General features: G+C 40.7%; 1 protein-coding gene across 3 annotated transcripts in view; it reads right to left on the minus strand.

Annotated features, from left to right (window-relative positions):
- Positions 1 to 11,288, minus strand: part of phc2b (polyhomeotic homolog 2b (Drosophila)) — a 31,832-nt gene extending 20,544 nt beyond the window's left edge. For 2 of the 3 annotated variants that reach the window (XM_068705402.1, XM_068705401.1), the window contains exon 1: positions 3,133 to 3,709. In XM_068705402.1, the coding sequence (XP_068561503.1) occupies positions 3,133 to 3,176 (44 nt within the window). In that variant the 5' untranslated portion in view covers positions 3,177 to 3,709. Of the gene's footprint in view, positions 1 to 3,132; positions 3,710 to 11,192 lie in introns of those variants that run through there. The other variant, XM_068705403.1, reaches the window with a different exon arrangement.
- Between the last annotated feature and the right edge of the window lie 12,157 nt (positions 11,289 to 23,445).

Raw genomic sequence — 23,445 nt, forward strand, 5'->3', positions numbered from 1 at the left:
CGAGCGAAGAAACAGCTGTATTCAGCAGCAGAAGCTAAACTCCACTGTACGTGGCAGCTAATGAGCAGCTCAACGCAGAGCAAATGTGAGACCAGCTTATGAAATGTCAAGATTTGATCCGATAAAGAAATCATAAAGGAAGTGAGAGTGGGCACGTCAGAGATTAAACATTTTTAGGGCTGCAGCAAACAATTGTTTTTTATTATCCATTAATCTGCAGACCATTTTAATGGATTCATCTTTTTGTCTATAAAAGGCCACAGAATAGTGAAAAATGTTTCCCACAGCTCTAAGGAGTCTATTTAAATAGCTAATTTAAGTCAACTAACAAAAAAACAAAGCTATTCAGTTTACCTTCATATATATGACAAAGAGAGAAAGAGAAGCCAGAAACAAGTTTTTCACTTGAAAAATCGACTGAGGCAATTAATTGATCATCAAATAGTTGCCGATAAACATAGTTGCCAGTCAACTGACTCACTGCAGTAAATACCAAAGTAAAGTAAAGTTCTGCACAACACTCATCTGCAGCAGCACGAGTGTCAGCTGGGAAATGAATGATTCTTTTGAAGTCTGTTTATTTTTATGCACAAATCCTCAGCAGGAATATCAAATGTTAATTTATGAGCTTGTTAAAATAAAACTACCCGTGCACTGTCCTGTGATTACAGACAGAAGCAGGCAGGTTCTGAAACACTCGGCCTAAACAAAGAGGATGACATCATTCTCCAAATAAAGCGAGGCATGGCACAACAAAGCTGGTTAGGGCAGCGCACAAAAATGCCATTTGGGAAGGTAATGAAATCCAGGGAATTAAGCATAAAAGGCGGAGTGGCTGGCTAACATTAGTGGTCTCCCCAAATCACATCTTAAAAAGTGGAGCGTGTCATATACAGGAACACACACACATTTGGTGCAAGTTGATTAGGAAGGCAGCAGGGGCTGTTCTAATGACTAAAACGCCCACTCCCATCAGAACCGCCCCAAAAGCTACATTGCAAACAACAAATTATTGTCTTTATTATAAATAAAGGCCTGATTATTACTTAGACTCTCTCAAAGAGTCCAGTCTCCTTCTTAACAATAAGTTCATAAGAGAAACAGCGTCACGTCCATTTCTTCTCGTCAGTCAGGAGGAAGAGAAAAGAAGGAATGATTTACGACCCTTCTGTAAAAGCCTTTTTAAGGTTGCTCCCCTGGTGCTCTGCTGTCCATTAGCACGGGAGGAAGAGGCTCAGCGCTCCGCAGACAGACGAGATGGAGGAGGCTTCAGCTTGACAGGTGAGTGGATGTGAAGAAGAGGATGGGAGGAGAGGAAGGAGAGGAAGGATCCTTCCTCGGAAGAGTTTTTTTGAAGTTTGTTCAAAGAATACAGAGAAAGTTCAGAGGTCTTTGATGAAAGAGAGCTCAGATGGGACAGGAGGACTTGAGATGCTGGTGGTGTGTAGAGGATGAGGTAGGATTAATGGGTGTGTGTGTGTGTGTGTGTGTGTGTGTGTGTGTGTGTGTGTGTGGGGGGGGGGGGGGTTTAAACAGCATGACATCTGATGTATCAGAGCTGAAACGAGAGGCCAAAACAGGGAGGATGGAATTTCTAGCCTTGAGGTTAGAGGTGTGAGCATTAAGTTGGGGGGTGAAGGTTGAGTGAGCAGGTTGAGGGTTTTAAATGGGTTGGAGTGGAAAGAGGGTGTGATGGAAGTAATTAAATAAGGACCAATGCTGCCGCCATGTTGCATTTCTTAAGCTATTTCCTCCTCCTCATTCTTTTGAAGGGATTAGGGGCCGGGGCCAAAGCACAGCTCTATAGCCCACTTATAGCACAAAACAGACTAGGAAACAAACTGCAATCTCACTAAACCAAATGTTGTTCTTGGAGATGGCAAAAGCAGATCAGCCCTAAATTTGTGAACGAGAAAAAGACTGGAATTTGAATCTGGCTTTTGTTTGTAGAATTGTGCTCTATAGCTGCTCATGAATTAGACAATTACTGTATGAATAACACCCAACCATTTAAATTAAATATGCTTTGACATGCAAAACAAGAAATCTTTTCAACACTATTTTCTAAGCGAGCATGTCTGGGGTCATCCCAAGAAATGAGGACACTTTGAATAAAACATGAATATGAAACCCAGATGACCCCCCCCCCCCAAACAAAAATTTTGATTAAACTGACAGAAATTAAATTTAGTAAAAATATAAAAACAAAAATCAGTTGTAGTCCCCCAAAACAAAAGGAACAGTGGGTTTGCATCCAGCCGTGTCTGTCACAAGGTGATCTGTAGAGGACTCTCTGGTTGTAAACAAAGCACCAGCGCTGCCAGTATGCCGTCATTAGCCTACATCCCAGAGTCTGCTACCCATGTGTGGAGAGGGGAGGGAATCCCCTCTGGTAATGTTGCCTTTATGCCCCGTCTTTCTGAGAAGAGTCAGCCATCCATCAGTGAAGAGATGCAATAGAGAACACCCCCCCCCACACACACACACACACTCCAATCCTTAACCCCACTTCCACATCTACGATCATGCCGTGAGATGGTTTGGGGGGGGGGGGACTGGTACCCAAGAAAAGTGGTGAAGCCAAATGTGTTTGAAAGCAAATCAAAGCAGTTCCAGCAAACAGCCAGTCAGCACCATAACAACACAATGTTGAGCTCCTCACGAGAGAACATATTGATCTACTCATGCTGGCATTACAAGGCTGCAAGAAGCGACTGTCAGACTTGTGTCTGGAGGATCTGCGTTGGCCTGCAGGAAGAGGAGAGCTGTTAAGAGACTGTCAGACAGACTGGCTGTCTCTACACAGCTTAGATCACAGTGAGGAAGTGCAGTAGTCTCCATCAGTGTACATCCTTCAGTGCACAGATGGGAAAACTCTTGACGACCCACATTAAAAAAAAATACCACTAGGAACGCCGCACAAATCGATTGATATGCGATAATGGCTTTAATAGCCATGAGGTCCTGAGCTATGTATGCTTGTGTGTGTGTGTGTGTGTGTGTGTGTGTGTGTGTGTGTGTGTGTGTGTGTGTGTGTGTGTGTGTGTGTGTGTGTGTGTGTGTGTGTGTGTGTGTGAGAGAGATGGGGTACTCTGCTGCTGAGACAAAGCCCCCTAACCCCGGTGCTCCTACCTCCTCCGGCCCCCCCAACGCGATGCAGGGGTATGATGCCCCATCCCCCGGGAGCGTGCGGTCCTCCTGCAGGATGCTGCTCCTCTTTGTCTGCCTGGCTGACTGAGTGGCCGACGGACTGAATGAATGAGCGTGTGTGTGCGAGCGCGTCTCTCCGTGCCGTATCCAAAACCCCCAGCACCTCTCTCGTCTACCCCCAACACGCAGCATCAACACCCCGCTCCACCAACCAGGCCGCGGGCTGCCTCCTGATTATTTGGTATCCTAGCGACAGCCAACGGGGTGCCTATGGAATCCCCGTGCAGAGCAGCGTGCTCATTGGTCAGTAGGAGGCTCTCTAATGAAGATGATGGTAATGATTTTACTCCGTCTTTCCCCTCCCCCTCTGCTGCTGCCTGAATACTGATTCTTTTTTTTTTTAGGATGCTTAGACCCTTCAACATAAGGCAGACTGTGTAATCATCACCTAATTGTTTTTGTTTTTTTGTTAGATCCGAGGTAATGAGGTATTTGATTTTAATGACAGCATACGCTTTATTTTGTTTAGTCTAAAAACTGAAGTCTCCATTCCAGTGCCTCAAATTTGAGGTTCTACAGGAGAAGTTATAGAAAGCACTATTTCTACAAATAACCAGCAGCGGTAAGTGGGCCAACTATGTATCATAACATTGAGTGATGGACAGGAGCAGTAACTCACGGCCAAAGCATTGAACCCATCATCTGACCAGCAGCACAGTAATCATCATCAATTTTGTCTAAAACTGACACTGATGCTAGAGATAAAAAAAATGAAATAAATAAAATGATGATCCATCAAGACGTAACTGTCCTTTGTGAGATAGACAAAATTTTAAAAAAGTACCATAATTCTGCTAAAACCGCACCTATAAAGCCCAAACTCAACTGATAATATGCATCAGGATCTATGAAGTCGCAGCAGGAAAGTGTCAAACCATCTACTCATAGCAGTTATGGAAATAAAATGCTAAACAATAAGACTAGAAAATTGCAACCCTCTCCTAAAATTTAAACGGGATATCTTTGCAGCTGAATCCAAACCTCTCTTTAACGACAACAGAATTCCTTGATGTGAAATAGGATAGATAAAACCAGAGGATAATGGCATACTTATGCTCTGCCCCGCCACATTAACGCGCCACCCCACTGTCTGGCTCTATGAAATGTAGCCATTTGAACCGTTTGCTGGTGCAATGTGGTATTGATTGGGGCCAACCATGCATGATCCCCATTGATTATCATCTTCTCATTAGCATATAGATTAGCTGGCGGTGCAGCCAGAATCATCGCAAGCCTCCAGTCTCACAGACAGGAAACGACAGACAGAGCTGAGGGATCAAAACAAGAAGTAAAAAACAGAGATAAAAGTGGGGTGGCTCAGTACGACGTGAGCCGCTTGATGATGGACGTCAACATCAGAGCCCGGGACTCTCAGATCAACAGAGAGCGGTTGCAGGGAAGTGAGGCGGCAGGGTGGTGCAGCAAGGGGCTTTAACACAAATAAGCCCCAGACACCTTTTGTTCAAAAGAGCATTCAAGCTCATTATTAATTTTAAGAATGCTGACGCCAAACAAGCTCTTGGTGGGAGCAGCATAATTATAAATAGTCTAGGCACCATATGAGGCTTAGCTTTGAGACACCTACATCAAAGACACCGCCAACCAATGCACTAATAAGTTTGCATTGTAAACATACCAACTCTATACTCATTATGATTTATGTGAAAACTTTTAAATGAAACAAAAAAACATGTCATGTGACAAATGAGCTACACAAGATGGAGAAATAACATTAGCTGCTTAACTAAACATCGTAGTTAAAAACAGAAACATGTTTCTTCCTTTAAGGGGATGATTATATTTGTTGAGTTTGTCTGTCTTCAATTATTTTTTGGTGGGCAGTGCCTGTTTATAATCACACGGGGAGGACGTACATCTGCCTGCCAGGCTCATCAAGTTTTATGGACAAAGTGTTCAAGCTGGTTGAAATTTCCTCAAAAAAAAGAAAAAAAAGAAACCAACCATGCCTTATTTTTTTCGCTTGCACGATTATAGGGCTGATGAGTCAAGTGCCAAAATAATTAGTCAATCGACAGAAAATGTACATTATTAGATTCTAATGATAAATAGCTTCTTAGATGAGAGGATTTGCAGCTTTTGTACTTTATGTGAAACTGTAACCATAATATCTTTGAGTTTTGGACTTTTGGTGGTGGAAAAACAACCAACGTTGACTTTTAAGGGGAAGTTCTTCTGACATTTAAAACACTGATTCTTAAATTGAAAAAGTAAGTTTAGTTATCATGTTGAACTAATGAACTAACACATCTTAATGTCACATAAGGACCAAAGTAGAAGTACCGATCTGACCTTTTCAGTCCTGATACCTGGGCTTTGGTTGCGGCGTTTAATCAATAAACTGTATGCCCCATTGTGTGGAAGTGACTGGGATCATTGTTAAACATTGCAACAATTAAATACATAAATGTACTGAATTGTTATCTACTAAAATAATGGTATCCAATACCAGATTGGCTCACGGTCACTGATACCCGATTTGAGTCCTTAGCGGACCGATGTGAGATAGCAGTGCATCTCTAGTCACCTATATTCTGAGTAATTAGAGAGGGAAAGCCCTGCTGTTTCAATCGTAACAGTAAAAGTGAGATTCCACATCCGGCGCTCTCCAAAGCAACATTTCCTCGATGTCCCCCGAGGGTTATGCCGGTCGATGGGTCTTGTCCAAACAGAGCGAGCAGGGCACTGCCTTTGTTACAGTGTGTAAGACAGAGATACCCTCTGATCCCGGGGCAAGATTGGTCGGGTAGCCGTAATTGAGCCGTCTGACTCAGACGGACCTTCCACAGCCGAGTAGGCCAGCACAAAGAGACGCTGGCTGCTTTCCAGGTTAAGTGTGCTGAGCGTGTGTGTGTGTGTACCATTCCAGCACACATAGACTCATGCTGTGAAGATACAAAACCCTTTCACTTGACTCTCCCCAGAGGGCCGTGGTCTTTTTCATGTTCAGCTTTATTTAGTACGGCCCTGGCCCGCGCAGCGCCGATTGCTCGGCGAGATGCTCAAAAATCAGCTCGGACTGTTAACAACTCTAAAAAAAAAATGCAGGAGAAGTAGACGGAGAAGCACAGAGACAGACTGTGGCAGAAAACGAAACGATCTATAAATACCACAGTTAAATAGTTCTGGCAAAGCTTGCAGATTAGCAACGCACTTCAATCCCGACTGTTCAATCAGAGCCGTCTCTGAGGCATCACTCTCGGGCGTCGATCGCACCGAGAGGAGAAATAAAATGGGTCAGGTATGAGCCGAGATGAACAGCAGCAGCACAAAATAAACGTGGCGCTTCGCTGCCTTCATTAGACACAAGCACTTTCAATTTCCATCAACGCCAGCAGTGGACCAGGCCACACATCAGAAGGATAACAGAGAGGCCTCCAGGTCACCGGAGACTCAGAGGTTCTAACGGAGGTTAGAAATGAAGGCACTCAATTCCCTTTCATTCGCAACAATATCCATCTTATAACAAACTGATAATGGCATCCTGCCTGGAAACACAGTGTGTTATTAAAAGCAGATGCAAAGGTCGAGCTGATCATCTATAAGCCGGCTCCCTGAGATGGAATCAAAAGGTCACCACCGGGTCGGAGTGCTCTCTGATCTCATTTGACATTTTGTCTTGCACTTCCTGGGTTTATCTAAAAAAAACAACAACACAGCCTTTTAACATGACGAACCGTTTCACAAACATCTTTGACCGACGCTGCTCATATTAATAAGTGGACGATCCTTTTGTTCTCCACTTTAGTGTAACACCACTGTGACTGTAGTCTGCACCAACAGACTCTTACCACAGTAACTGTACTGCTTGGTGCAGGGGACTAAAAACCACTCTATATTTGTACCTGTATTGAATATAAACATTACATTTTCCAGCTGCCTGCAATCACTTGATGTGACAAGCACAGATTACTTCAACGCATGGGTAGAAAACATGTGACATTTGCTCAGGGAAACATTTCCAAACATCTCTGTTCCTGCATTTTTCCAGCAGGTGGATCTTTGTAAAGCTTCTCCGTATCAAGCTGACTGTCAGTAGGCTGACAACAAGCTTTCTTTTCAACGCAATAAAGCGCAAATTCTGCTCCCTTCAGTCATCACAGCGTTTTTTATCAGGGCACAGTTGGATGTCGTTGACTTCACCCATTCAAACCCTGCTAGCAATTGTCATATTTGCTCATAAAGAGATGGTCTAAAAAGATGAACACATATGCACTTGTTATTACAACAATCAGACATGAAATTGGCAACAACAAAAAAAAAAAAAATTTCCTAAATGGAAATTTGTGTGAAGAAAAAAAAAAGACACTGAATGAGAAAGCACGGCTGTTTTATGTTCAATGACAGCTTGAAACATGTTTATCGTAAAATAAAGTACTTAATTTGAGAAAAATGAATTTAACTGAATTGTCTTTGCCCTGCAGCTTTCAATTCAGTTCATTCAGGGTGAAGTGATGTGATTATTCTCATCTTATAAGAGAAATGCGTGTCCAGAGTCTAACTGTGGTTATTAAAACTTGTTTCAGGTTTATTCCTCTCTGTTATCATTGTTAAACAGTTAATTAATCAGGATTCTGATTATATTGTCTCTCAGATTGTTTATTTTCTGTGACTTCATTTCAGATGTGAGTGGGTACGTTTGATCAAAAGATTTGTGCTTTGTCTCTTAGGGGCGCTTCACATTGCTGCTTTTAATAATCTTCACATTCCCTGAACATGAGACACACTGGTTTTAAACTGTCCGTGGTAAGAATTAACATTTAAGAGTCTGTTCATTCTTGGTTAAAGACTCTGGTCTCACTGACCACTTTTCTCTTTTTGGAGAACGGCATGTGAAATAACTTCTAACTTAGCACTATTCTGACTGGGCAGCCTCTTGTCCAGTCTCCTGTCTGAGTTATATCTCACTCAAGCCGCGACGCTTATCTGAATACATATATTTGATTGGTCATGTTGCATCCCGTGATGTGATTTACAACGCATGTAATTGGTCGGTGTGTTTCCTGGACCGCTGAACGAGTGCCGTAAAGGCTAGAAAAGTTGCGCCGGTTAAAATAGAAGCTGACATTAGTCAACATTTTATAATTAGCTATCGCTTTTAGGTCCGGGATACAACAGCGTCGGGGGCCCTGACTCGGACCGCCTATTGGTGACCCCCTGTTGTAAGCTTTTAATTGCACCTGAATCATAGCCTTTTGTTAGTGACCGTTTTGGAGGTATTTAACACAAGGTTGCGGTTGATTGTTGTTAATTGCCGCGATTGAAGTGAACTAGTCTGTGGTCCTGCAAGAAGCTCTGCAGGTGTTTCTAATTGAGTATTGCATGTAAATAATCATCATACCTTTGTTAAATAGCTGTTATTAGTGTTATTATACGCCACAATTCCTGTTCTTGCTATGCATAGGAGCCGTTATCCATCATTTAGATTATGGCAGTTGTGGTCGAACTATCCTTTGCTATATTTTCATAATTTCATCTGTTCAGTTAGTTTAGTAACAAAGGATCATTTCTTCGATAACATCCATAAAGTAGTTATCTGCTGTGGTTGAATTTGCTGTATATTTCTCTCATATTTGTTTCAGAACCACACCAACCTATCTCTCAATATATGGCAACAACAAAGAAAATGTTCAATTGGAAAGACCAAGCGTGTGATTCAAGCCCTCGACTAAGAAGCGGTTCTAATCGTTCGCCCCTGCAGCAGATTCAACTTCCCACATCTGCAGTAACCTCGAGAGATTTTTCACTGTGACTGCAACCGGCACATCGCACATACGGGAACACATCTGGTGAGAGTCATGCCAACGAAAGCATGCCCAGGTCTGCTGCTTTTTCCCGAGAATAAGATCAATCCAACTATTTCCTCCCGAGTGAACGCATCAAGCCTCTCTGATGCTGCTCACGCTTTCCTCTGAAAGACATAGAGCAAGAAGCAAGACAAAGTAAAGTGGGTACAGATGAGGGAGCATCACATCTCACATGCAAATACGTCTAAACAAAACCTGAGTGTGACCTGTGGATCTCACAATAAACAAATCAGCCTTTTCATGACGCCAAGATAAACAGCACATGACAGCTTAATGCATGAGACCAGGTGTCAACTGCAAGAATGGATGTGCAATTTTCTCGGGCTAATTTTCCCACAATGTTTAAAAAGAGTCACTATTTTATAATAACCGCTTGCTGTTCTTTAAGTGGATAAAGCGAGCGTCCCCCTGTATTTAACCCCGGCAGCCTTGAGGAAAATTGATGAGCTTCTTCACTGAGCCTATTGCTGCTTTTTATTCCTGAGATAAGCAAATTACTGGGTATGATCTGACCCTCTTAAGAGTGCAGATCATATGAGGAGGCGGTACCATAGGCAACAACTGTAGGTGCTCTAGATATGAGGCTCCCATGCCCTGAAGTGACCTTATATGATGAGTAGTGATGTTGCCCAGTGAAGCAAAATACAGGAACTTAACCTGTGTCCATTCCTATGTTTCATATGCATGTCGTCAGACACTCCCCCAAAACTTTTGACCGCTCAGTGGTTCCAAACGCATGTGAAAGGTGGCACGTGTCATCAGGCATCACCTTGTAAAGTGGCTGTGTGATCTAATTGGCTGTAGGAGATGCATGTTAATAAGCACGCAAACAAAGGCCATTGCAAAGTGATTTAACCACAACACACACTGCCCATTAAGAGCTCCATCTCCAGTGTGCCTGTAGTCAAATGTGCTCTGTGGCTCCATTACTTTTGTCGCTCATTTAACAAGCCACAAATGTAATCATCCAGCATCTGAGAAACGGTGGCATGCAGTGGGTGTGTGTTTTTCTCTCTCTGCAGATCATTTTGGTGAACCCTACTCAGTCTTGATGTTTTGCAGTGCACCAATATGACATCTTTTAATCTATTTATTTGGAGGTATTTAACACAAGGTTGCGGTTGATTGTTAAGACTCGGCCTCTGGAAGTTTGGCGCTGGTTACTGATACGCTTTCTACAGATTTGTGCGTTGGACAACAAAAAGTCAATCATGTGTAGGAGAGCTGAAATGACTCATCGACATCAGCTATGTAAAAAATGCTAATTTCCTAAAAAACTGCATATAACACTGCATTCCAGACTATTGGTTGGACAAAACAAGCAATTTGAATATGTTGTCTTGCATTCTGGGAAAAAAAAACAAAGCAATAAGAGCATCTATAATGGGAAACAACTGTTAGTAGCAGTCCAGGTGCCAACACACCCCCGTGACCATACACACAGTGTGTGTAAACCAAACACAGACACACTGAAGGGCTGGCTGTAGAACTGATGTTATTCTGTCTACATTCAGGTCACTGGAGGGCCACGCCACACTACTCCAGCTCTCCTGGAGCATCGGGGTGATGACCTCCACTTAACGACGTAACTCCTCCTCTGTGCCAAAGGCCATGACCTCTGGGACCCAAGTTCCTCTGGTGAGCACCTGGCTAAGTTTAGCAAACGTCTTTAGAAGGATGAGGCAAAGCTTAAACTACACGAGCCGAAGAAGAGTTGCTGTCGCTGCCCATAACATTCAGTTAACACACTTTTCTCACGCACTGACTTCCATTCATAGCTCATTTTGTCCTTTAATCGCGGGTTCTGAATTCCTTTACAACATTAGCTAACGCTAGAGCTACTTGAGTTGTTGTTCACCACCACACTGATTCTAGTTTTAGCTGGTTTTATGGAGACACTGCAGGCTAAAAGTGGCCGTTAAACAACGTTAGCACGCAAGCTAGAAGCAAACGCTGCTGCTGTTGTTTGTTTTGGGCCCCGGGAAGACGTTAGCTAATACGACCCGTTAACTTTACGCGTTCCGACACACGTAGAGTTACATATAACGTTACACACGTAGCGTTAACGTTAGCGTTACATACACACACGGTGACTGACCCCTGCCCGTGCCGAACGTGACACCCTGTGCAAAGAGTCAAGCTGGACGTCGCACTTACCGTTATCGTAAGTAGCCTCGCTGTCCCTGGCTGTTTGTCCTGATATTCTACACCATTTGTGGATGGTGGCTCAGAGAGGGAGCAGAGCAGGGGTGGGCCAGAGCAACTCTTTTGCATTTGCGTTCCTAACTGACAACGTGACGTAAATCTGACCAATGAGCATAGAGTATGCTATTTGACCCCGCCCCCTGTGCTGTCAGCCAACCCCCCCCCCGCTCTCCTCTCCTCAGGTCCAACCCCCTCACTCCCCGCCCCGCCCGCCTTGTGGCTGCTTCCACGCGCCTGTCAAGTGGCGACCGCTGGCTTCATCTCCATGGCAACAAGGGATTTAACCCTTGCACTGTCCTGTATTTACACTTTCAGCTACAGATGTATCCATATCCTTTACTACAGTGAGAGTAGCAACAGTAGTAAAAGTCCTGCATTCAAAACCTATAGAAGTACAAGCCTGTGTAAATATAAAGTGTAAATTCTAAAAGTCCAAGGTAACAATGATAAGGTGCAAATCCAAAATATACACAATAAATACAATGTCAAGATCAGTTAACAGTATGCTTAAAAATAAGTTAAAAATGAATGGTAAGGATCAGTCTAGGTGGGTTGCATACATATAGTATCAGATCTGAAGTATAGTTAGGTTTAAGAGAATGTGGTTAATACAGAGGGTTCATGATTATGTCATTGATATTGCAGTTAATGCCCCAAAGTATAAAAAGTAAAAGTACTTAATGTTTTACTATTATATAAGATGTTTTTGGATTAATATCCCTGCTTTTTATTTTACTGCAGTAGATATTTAAGGTTGTGCTAGTTTTAACTCTTTTATGCATATGTTATTAGTTTAATCTACAGCAATGCACCATATTCAATATCATTATATGTTTGTAATGTCGCTGTCCTGTGAGAACCGCGTATCTCCAAAAAGTCAACTTTACATGAGCTCAAGAATAGGAGTGTTATCTCAGCCCATAAAGGAACACTCATTTATATAGGTCATCAAAATTCAAATTCAATACATACATGGTTTTCACTAGACAGGAAAGGTATGGGAATTGTAACCTGAAAAACAAACTAATATAGAGGTATATACTAGAAGTATGAAGTTGTGTTGAATACTCAGGTATTCAGGTAAGTAGAAATACATCCAACATTAACAGTACAGAGTCGTGGTAGTGGGCATGGTCTGTGCTCAGCTGCAGGGGAGAGGTGTGTGGGAGTGGTTCAGGGTTAATTGGCACAGATGTAGCCTGTTGCTAATTATCTCTGACCCTTTTAAGCAGTAGCAGGCTGACTCTATTGTGGACGCTGGACTGCGTGCGTTTGGAGGAGCCGGGCAGCGGGAGAGGGCCTACGGCAGTTTGCATTTTGTGTTTGCAATAAAGTACTTTGTGTGAACATTAGCTGCTGTGAACTGTGTTTGTGTTGAGGAGGACCAGTGAGACGGCTATATGAGTAAATGCACTTAGTTACATTCTACTATTGGTGGTTTTCAGCTCATATGGGTACTTGGTAGTGTTATAAGACGACCAGAGCAAAGTCTTAAAGATGAAGATATATTCACTGCCTTTTTGTTGGGGCCTGCAGGAAGGTCAAAGGTCAGGATCGGCACCCACAAACTAAACTTACCACTAGCTGGTAGAGATTTGGGATTTTGAGCCCTTCAGCAGGTCAGAAGAAGCTTATGTATTCTTTCACAACTGTTTTACTGTCTTGACCGTAATCACTACAAAGTACAATTTATTGTTCAATATCTCCATACACAATAGAGGAATTTTGCCCCTAAATTAAGACCATTTTGGTGTTTGTGTGACAAAATAATCTTAATTCAAAAATGTGTGTATTTGCTTTTTCTGAATTTTCAGTCACCATCGCTTGGTCTTCATCAGCAAAAAAAAAAACATTACCTGAACATTAATTAAATTAAATTAATTTATTTGTTTCTATATATTTTTATTTCAAATTTAGTACTTTATTTCTATATTATTTTAACCGCTTTTTTTTCTTTTTTTTCCAATTACATTTTATTGGTGTGAAACTTCTTTTTCTTTTCTTGCTGTGATGTTCTTTCATTCTCTAGAGGAGGATGATGAGAATGTGCATACATCCACAAAACCTTTAGTTGGTCTTGTGCAAATATTGTGCGTCCAATGAGAAATATTGTGATGGACTGGTAATATCAAATACAATAAAGATGATGGAAGATCTGCTCTCTCGTGCTGGACAACAAGCGCTGAATCCACACTGCGTGTCCACATGGAAACGGCCGAGCATGATGATAAATCGAACAGCCATGAATGGCTAATGTTTCAGTGAGTCGCTATTGTGTTGCTTGCAATATGAGCAGGGAGTGCATTCATCTGCCTGCAAATACTGAATAATTTATCAGAATATGACTTATTTGCTTGGCCCTTGAGTTAATTATCTGGTCTTTCATAGCTCCCTTGGTACCTCGCTCGCAGCATCAGCGTGAGCACAGTATCATTCCAGCTACTCGGTTAATCCCCAAAGATGCATAATGGGCTTGCAGCCAGACAGACTGTGTGATATTAATGTTGCAGAGGCGACGCTAAATTCAGGCACTGCTCTGCTGGCCTGGAACATACCTGCACGGTGATGTTTATGCAAGATAATGGGCCAGATGTAATGTGTAGATAATACATGAGAATCCTAATGGAATATTTATGTGGGCTCCCGTTCAGCTTGGTTGATCCTCCATTTCAACAAGGTCAGGGATTGGGTGGTTGGTTCTCTATCACCAAGCAAAGTGTCCCCGTGTCTGCACAGTGCTGCTCACTGGTGTGAAACGGAACATTATGAGATAGAGATCAAACCTGTAACTGAATCACTGTGGCGAAAAATTTAAGTACAACGCACTCTCTCACAGCTATTTTTCAGCTTTGACTGTGGTAGAAGCTTTTATTTTTTTGCCCAAATAATTTTTACCCACAAATGCGTTTCAGTTCCTCCTTTCAGTATTTATCCTGAAAAGTGAAGTCAATGCAGAAGTGCTTCAAGATCGACTTCTCTGGTTGTAAAAAGGCCTGATTGTATAGAAGTCTATGAGAAAATGACTCTACTTCTCACTTGATTTATTACCTCATTAACATTGTAAACACGTTCATGGTCTAAATTGATAGTTTCAAGTCTTCTTCAATACATGATGTTCATTACATTAATTATAGTCCCATTTAGAGTCAAATAGACCATAAAGCAGGGTATGCTTTTGAGGGGTCACTACATTATGATTGACAGGTCGCTACCACGTTTTCGTGTTTTCGTGTTTTCGTGTTTTCGTGTTTTCGTGTTTTCGTCTCACAACTTTTACCCTTTCTCCGTGTATTTGCGGTTCACAAAAATTAACTATAACATTGTGGTCGCCTAAAAACGCCTTATTCAGTGTTTGGTTGTAGTTCTGGTCGTAAAAAGCCAAGATGGCAATGGCCATAATGCCGAACTTAAGGCTTCAAAACGGCAGCGCACTAACCAATAGGGACGTCACACGTTACTATGTCGACTTCTTCGATACAGTCTATTACTTTTACCATGTGTGTGTGTGTGTGTGTGTGTGTGTGTGTGTGTGTGTGTGTGTGTGTGTGTGTGTGTGACGTCATGGCAAAATGTGGTCCTGTAGACTTCTACTGTAGCAAGAACTACTACAGAAGAGGTTTTCAGTACTTTTCTAGGTGTTTATATTTCTGTCATTGTACAGATGTTATGACAGTAATAGCACCACAATCGTGCAAGATGGAGGCACGTAATTATCCAGGGGTGTAGTTTAGATCAAAATGAAGGCAGAGTTCGAAGATGGGTGTGAGTTGAGCGAGGGAGCCGGAAGTAAGGGGTGCTAGGAGAATTGGCCCCTTCCCCACTGACTCGCTGCTGGTGTGATCGCATCGTAAGATGGCCTCTAGCTGAATGTGTTTTACCGTATCAACCCTGCTGACCAGCGCTAGGTCAAAACAAAACACGAAGAAGCATTTATCTTGAGTATTATAGCTGATCAAAGCTGAAAAAAATTATTTCAGTGAGAATACACAATAGCATAGCCTCCTGCTGGAGAAATATACAGGTAGTGTATATGCTCATGTAATATGTTTTGATAAATGATGAGAAAACACTGATCTTACCCAGTAAATGTTAGAGTACACCTCTTTAAATATAAAGGTTTAATTCTCAGGGGAAATTATTTGAATTGACAGGAATTGTTTGGAGAGTTAACAAGGAGAATATAGTTTCTTTTCACATCTCTTTTAGATAATCTAAAGTTGTTACATTACTTGCTGTGATTTTACATTATGATGTAAATGAACCTCAAAGATTCAGTCGTCTGCAATTATATCTTTATACCCCCGGCTATCTAAATAGACAGTGTCTAATTTTTCATTATGGTCATGATTCGTTCTAAGAAAAAACTCTATGTTAATTCAACACCATCTTGAATGGAGTTTAGTGTGGCATGTTTTAAACGACCTACATGTTTAACAGTTCACAGCTAAAGTAATCTGTCGCTTTATCTCAAGGTTGAAGAAATCCGCCTTAAAACCCATGACGAGCTTTTCTCTAAAACAGATAATGACTTCACTACATTATAAATTGAGGTGATGGGAGAACAGGAAGATGACCCTTTAGGGAACAGTAAATTGTCTGAGTGAGCAGAACTGACTGACACTTGAAAGCATTAATTCATTATCATTTAAAGACAAATTTAAACACAACATGGATTTTTGTCCCAGAGAATATTGTCAAAACCCTCCATAAAACTAAGGAAAGCACCACTTTTGTTAGCTTATACATGCAGTTTATACATGGTATACATATTGTATAGAGACTCTCTTGTGGCTGAATAAAGGAGTAGATGTAGCCTCAGGTGGAGGTTAGGAAGAGTCAAAAGAGTCTGCAGAAGTTCAGTCAGTAGGTAAGTTACTATCAGGTTACATCTTGACCTGATAGTTACACCGGCATGAGTATAAAATATGACTTTTATATTACTCTCTCATTATTATAATGCAATATTTCCTTTTAGGCTCCTTTTTTTTAATCGCACATACTCTAATTGAAATTCAGTCACTGAAGTTGTCGGCCCCGTTGATGCAGCGTGAGTCATTCGAGCCCCGGATGAGTCACTTTATGTGTTTGTGCCCAGTGCAAACATTTATACTGAGAGGATGCATTATTTATGGTGCAACACAATTGTCTTCAACTTGAGGTTAAAAAAATCAGCTTTTACTTTCTGATTGAACATCTTCAGTGTAACGCCGACTACAAGGAGACCTACTAGACGTAGCAATACACACATAAGACAAACCCTGAGCTGAAGTTATTTCTATGTTTGAGTTGCAGCATGGATTAGAAGAATCGTTTGATTAATATGTCAGAACACAGGGTCGATAAAAAAAGATTTTCTTTTTTTCCTTGGGCAACAGAACTTCATAATGTTTTTGAGGGAGCCAATTTACAATATATGAACAGCAATAAATGAAAAAAAGGCTGAAAGATATCTTGTTAATACAAAATTAAAAAAAATATATTCAAATCAAGCACGATTATGTTCTAGTAAATTTATAAAGAAGTCAAAGGTCTTTAGTTGCACAGTTGAGATCAGGAATCCTACCTCGGTCCCTTGAAGTTGGCGGTTTCAAAATAAATCAGGTTGTGTGAATTATGCAAATTAGGGGAAGTTGAGAATGAATCTCATTTTCTAGTATTTACTTTATTTAATTAAATTTACAATATCTATAGTAAATGAAATCCTGAACTGTTTTCATGCAGTGTCGATGACAACATGGATTCTCTGCTTTCTGGTCTCTTATTCTCAATGATGGGGTCTTCTGAGGCTGTTTGGTCTGGGCATATTATTCCTGCAGGACATGAATAATAAAAATCAAGAAGATCAACCGCAGAGTGAGGCATCACGACATTTTAGTGAGTCACAATTAAGAGGGAACGATCCAAACTGAAACTATATTCACTATAACAACATGTTAAAACACTCACATCAAAAGCAAACAAGACTTTTAAAGGTGGAGGGTGTGTCCCTCATTACATTTATTCATCCAGGAAAAAACTTCTCTGACTACTGGATCCACATGTATGGGGGGCATGTTCGTATATACTGCAGAAAACATGTTTCTATCTTTTACAGATGTTTCAAATTGTGTGATGTTCTTGCATTTGTCTTCCACAAGGGGGCGCCATCATGTAATCTGTCTACAAAGCACATTCACAGCTCAGGCTCCCTTAGGCAGGCACACACTCATTTGGACAAATCGGTGCAAGAAAAAAATCACAACCAAAGACGAGACATCATATAAAATAGCCTTAGATTTGCATCATCAGACACTTGACTTCACAAACATTACCGACCAAGTATGATTTCCCGAATTCATTTTTATAAGTAGTGGAGAATTAAGTGTTGTCTTTGGGAAATTATGTTAGTGTGAGCATTATGCACAAAATCTATGAATTGTTTGGTATTAAAATAAGGGATTTGAAGAATGTATACACATTTGTAAAACAACTGTTCAACCGGTCGTCTCAGTTCAACACGTTGTCGTCAGGCCAATGAAATGTGTTTAAAATAGCATCCAGGAACGCGGTTAATTGTTCCCCTGAAACAATGAAAATTCCTGAAATGAAAGGCTGCGTGCATTTGCTTCCTCTCTGGTTAGTCCGGTTGTGTTTGCTTTTATTATTCTCTACAAAGAGAGACTTAACCACCACCTTGATGCCGTTTTTTTTTTTCTTTGCATGAAAGAGCTTGGGAATGACGATAGAGTGGCCTCTCGCATCAAAGTTTGCTTATTAGTTCAAGAATTACTCCGTTTTCTCCTCATTGTTGTGTAGTTCTCCGATTTGTCTCACTCGGTGTTTGTACAGCAGGGATGACTATTGTGAGGAAGGATATTTAGTCTGATTCAGGCCCAGCAGACATCCCCTCCCTGCTGCATAAAACAGGTTTTAGGATTACAGGCTGCCTGTACGTTGACCTCTGTGTTTACTCAGTCGTAATGTGCTTACACCAATACTACTACTATTTACACTTACTCACAAGTAGAGTTAACCAGTCAAAGGAGCTGTCAATCCTGTATGAAGCAACACAGGAAGATGACTGGCTTTCTCTGATTGGTAATTCAACCCAGAAATGACCTTTTGGTCTTTCCAGTTACTGTTCTTGACATATCAAAATGACTTAAGACTCTGACATCCTGGAAGTAAAAAAAAAAAAAAAAAAAAAACTTGTGGAGGATTTCCTCTGCGTCATATCCTTTTCTGATCCCTCATACCTGTCTCTTTGTGTGTCTTCTTTAATAAGAGCATATGGATCTTTAAATTGTCATTTGTAGAAAAACCTCCCAGCTGATTTACAGCAGCTTAGAAGACTCTCACCCTATCGGTGGAACCTGCATAGCAGAGTACATCGAATACGCTCATTATTTCAATTTCCTCACACCCGATCAAAACAACAAGATTTTTGCCATCAAAGTTCCAACATGCCGGGTGGTGTGCAGTGATGTGTAAGGAGGAACAAGGCTCCAGTGTGTTGCCGGCGCTGTCACTGCCAATGAATGGCTCTGGTTTGTGTGTTGTTGCATCCTCTTTGCCTTTTGGCTCGGCTTACTCTCATCATTTTCCTTCAAGTTGTCAATTTACAAATTATATTTGGAAAGAAATATGAATGTCATATCGGTTATCACAAAGATAACGACTAATAACAAAGAGCTGTATAAGAAATAGAAACATATAAAACTTATGGATGTGATTATGATTTCTTTACTATGCTGAGTGTTATCTGTGAATCGCATCTGAAGTCGGATTACTAGTAAAATATTTGTATCTGCTTCCTTCCGCTCTACTTGCTAAATACCTCATTGTCATAGTCATTCAAGTCCCCGTAACTTCCTTCCAGTGAAATTTTGTTAAAACTATTTTCTGTTCCTGTTCTTTCGGATGTGTGCTTAAATGTTAAATTTTCTGGTAATTTTTCAAGGGACATCCACAGCCCTTCAGAAACAACTCTAAATGTGACGGTTGTGTATAACTAAGTCTTGACAATTATTATCTATACTTACATAAAACCAAGAATATTTTGAAGCAGTACACAAAATGCCAAATATAACAGAAACAAAAAATACAAGAAAATACATATTTCCTTGTCAGGCTGTGCAGATAGTTTGTTTGTAATGTATCTATCTTTAAATTGCAAAGGAAATTAAGTTAATTGGAAAGGAAACAAACATATTATATCAATACAACATTAATATTTTATTAATGTAAAAATGCTCATGCAAGCCATTTTCTTAAATGCTGTCGATATGCAGATTGATGTAACAGGTTCTACAATGACATCAATCAAAAGCATTTTGATTTTAAAAGCTGCACAGACCAAAACAAAACAAAACACAGGTTGAAAAAAAAGTCTGAAGATTTTACTGCAATGTGTCCTTGTAATTATTTTATATTTCATAAAAGATGGTGTATTAGTTAATTGTGGTAATGATTGTCACTGTTCATAGCCACGCGATAAAATAAGATAAAATAAAATAAAATAAAAAAGTCAAGAATACTTAAGGCTTATTTGTCAGGCCTGTAACTGATATTTACAAATTAAATATTGATATCATGTTAACACAAAAATGATAATATCATGTCATAATACACAAATTATGTAAATAATCCAGGAACTCATTTTTTTTTTATTTTCTATAGATATGCCGATAACATTATTATTGTGAATTCCCTTGACAAAGATCATTGTGGAGTGAAAGAATGATATTGTGACAGCTTTATTTAGAAACTAATTTTCCATCTTCTTTCTTGCGTGTGTGTGTGTGTGTGTGTGTGTGTGTGTGAGTGAGCATTGCAGGTTAAATGAGGTGACCTAACAGGAATAGGCGGGACATGCACTGCTAGACATGCGTTAGTAGTTTGACCTATGAAGCTTCATTTCTTTTAACTTGGAAACCTGATCAGATGTACAATACATGTGGTAAACTAGATGTCTTTCTGCTGTATGACACCCAGTTAGTTTACAGCCGGGTTCATTATGGCGGTCTGCTGCAGCTTACCGAGTGTGTACAGCATGCCTGCCTGCACGCACACACTTTCTATTTCAGTCAGTGTGAGAGAGCGTTGAGGCTAAACCACAGAGGCTTGTGATCTGTGAAGAGGCAGAACCTAAAAAAAAGTTTCAAGTGTCTGGTAATCAGACAACTAACAGTGACTCAGAACGAGAATGAGCATACCAGACACTGTGCACGTTCACCATGACAGTATGACGTTGAACAAGAAGAGGTGCCTGAATATTCAATCAGTTGTTTTTTTTAAGCGTTGATCTATGTACAGTTCCTAGGAGAGTCACAAGATCATTGTAATATCATGAATGACTGACGTCACTGATCTGATTGAAACCGAACAGGTGAACTGAACCAGGTACCTGTCAGTGCTCAGTGTACTGGAAGATGGCAGCACAATGGGAGGAGCTACACCTGTAACCACAAACTGGTTACCAAGGCCTGGTGTAATGTTTACTGTTAGAGTTATGGCGTTGTGACACAAGTATGTGTGAAGGAATGACTTATTTTTTAGGCCGCCTTGAAAGTTAGCATCGCACTGGTTCCCTTGACAAAAAGTGTTTGTATTATTGTAGAAAATAAGCTCTGCGATTATAAACGATTGGTACTTACTTTTGTTCAGAAAGATAATCTTCACAAATGAACACCCCTTTTAATGATTATTGAGGAGAAAATACAATCGGCAGAAGTAGAAAGCTAACATTAGGCCATAAACAAACTGCTCCACGGTCACATGACGTCAACCTCACCACCAATAAGATGAAGGCAAACTAGTATTATTCTAGTGATGAAGTTCTGTTGTCTCCATTAGCCACTCGTTAGCAACCGTCTTTTTTCAGACACTTTAAAGCTTTTAGGAGAGTTTATGAGAGGGAAATTTATTGAGATACTTTATAGCGCAGCACACAAAAAGTTAACATCTCTGAAACTTGTGTTCACCACAAACCTTATTTCAGGCAAAACCAAGAACGCATCGACTTTGATTCGAGGGAGCCGGAAGTGCATAAATGCAGACTCATTTTTGTGTTTTAGGACTCATTTAAATAGTATTATATGATAAGATTTTATTGGTGACTAATATATTGTGACTTTATTATTTATTATCTGTGTTAATCACACCTAGTTTTATTATCCATAACTATTGTCAACTTGGCAAGTGTATCGTGTGATGCTGTGGCTTGGAGCCAAAGACAAATTTCCCTGCGGGACAATAAAATATATCTTATGTTATCTTATCTTATTCCCGTAGCACTCTATATTTTTGTTATTATAAATATGCAAACCAGTCGTTGTTTCTAATGTAGTGCACACGTGTGCATGTGTATGAGTGCATGCATGTTTTTAACTGACAAAGAAGAGACAGATGAGATAGGAGCCTGAGTAAATAATGTTGCTCATCGTCTTGTGTATACTGAACTGAATTTAAACAATGAGGAAGAGATAGATGATGGAAATCATCAGAGGTAACGGGTGAGCCAAATAAGATAAGATAAGATCGAACTTTATTAAATATTGAAAGGTATACAAAAAGAATTCTCCACTCTTAAATTGAAAAAAAGTATATTATCCTTCCATATATTGCTACCAGGTGCCTTTTTCCCCTTTGTCTTTATGACTAAAACTGAAAACAGTAAAGATGAGATGTGCAGGCAGAAATGTAGGGCGAGAAAAAGGGAGAGAGGGGAGTCTGTGACTAGTCATAGTGATGTATCAGTGTGTGAAGCTGAACTAGTGTCATCCTGAATGTGCTGGCTGCTGCAACAGTCCCTCCTTAGTTGGAAGGTTTTAATAATGCATTATCATCCTGAAAACAACAGCCAGCCTCGGGTTTCCTCTTGAGTTCACGTCGACGTACGGCTCTCACCGCCTCGCCTGATGAAATAAATCACACAGTCTTCTCCAGTACACACTAAATATGTTTCAGTCACTTGTGAAAGGGCCGAAAAAATGAGAATGATTGTGATGGTCAGCCAGCTGGTCGATGGTCTGTCAACCATGTTTTCACAACCACTTACTGTGACATTTGGTTTTGATTTGGATGGTCTCCAGCAGATAGTTCTAAAGGATATTACTGCAATGTATTTTCATGGTTCAGACATCATTTCAGTCAGTGATGTTGACATTGTACTGTACAAATTAGTCAGACAGAGCAGGAAACAAGCAGTCAGATGATTAGGCCAACATATCCTCATTCGTATGAAGTCTTATGAAAAAGTTACTTCTCACTTTTTTGTGCATTTTCCTACAAAAGTCCTCAACTCTTGTCACTTTCTGTTTTTCCAAAACAAACTTTCGTCTTCACAGGAAACACATTTGTTAGGCTTAGGCAACGAAACCACTTAGTTAGAAATAGCTCGTCATTTTCGTTAAAACAACCACAGAAGTGCAAGTTACAGGACAAATTGATCAACTGCTGTCTCCTGGTGAAAGTTTGATTGAAGAACAAAGAAGGTTTGTTGGACTCATCCACCTCCCCTCCCGCCCTATGTGTGCTTTAGCGGTCTTTATACTTCCTTGTTCATCGATATGTTTACAACATGTGTTGTTTTTGCTGGATGAGACCAGCCTGATTAGACATGTTGTTTAGCCAGATTTCCGAAACCTCTTTAAAAGGGAAAACGGGGAGTTACTCGAACCAGGAAGTTTACAAAGGAGCATAACGAGGAGTAAGTGCGAAGTGAATGCTATAAAACCTAAATATCCCTCCTTATAAGCCAAACATGTTAAAATAATATTGCCAATAGATAAACAGAACAAAACCACATCTATGGGCCTTGTGACCGTGCAGCAGACGGTAATCGTGAATTATTGTACAGCAACATTCTTTAACTGGAGAAGAAGAAGAAGAAGAGGTTTCACAAGAAGACAGCAGACTTGCTCACATGTCCTCTCACTGGCTTCAGTCCCCTATTACCTCATATGCCCCAGGCTACAGACCTCAGAGATGCTCCAGTGGATTTCAGCAAACACTGCAGCAGCGGCCTAATGCCATGTGACAATCTGTTTTGCTATTTTGCACGATGTTGGAGGCGGCGGGAGTGACATTTCTCTAATTGGACATAATGATGAGGAGAGAGGGGAGGTGGGTTCCCCGTTTGAGATGACAATGTGCCCACTTCACCTTTTTTTATGAAGAACAATGTGCAGCTTTTAACTCCTTGATAACACATTACTGCTGCTAC

This window comes from Cebidichthys violaceus, unplaced genomic scaffold (assembly GCF_023349555.1).
Source record: "Cebidichthys violaceus isolate CVI_PGR_0920_01 unplaced genomic scaffold, fCebVio1.0.p SCAF_117, whole genome shotgun sequence".
Taxonomy (NCBI): Eukaryota; Metazoa; Chordata; class Actinopteri; order Perciformes; family Stichaeidae; genus Cebidichthys; species Cebidichthys violaceus.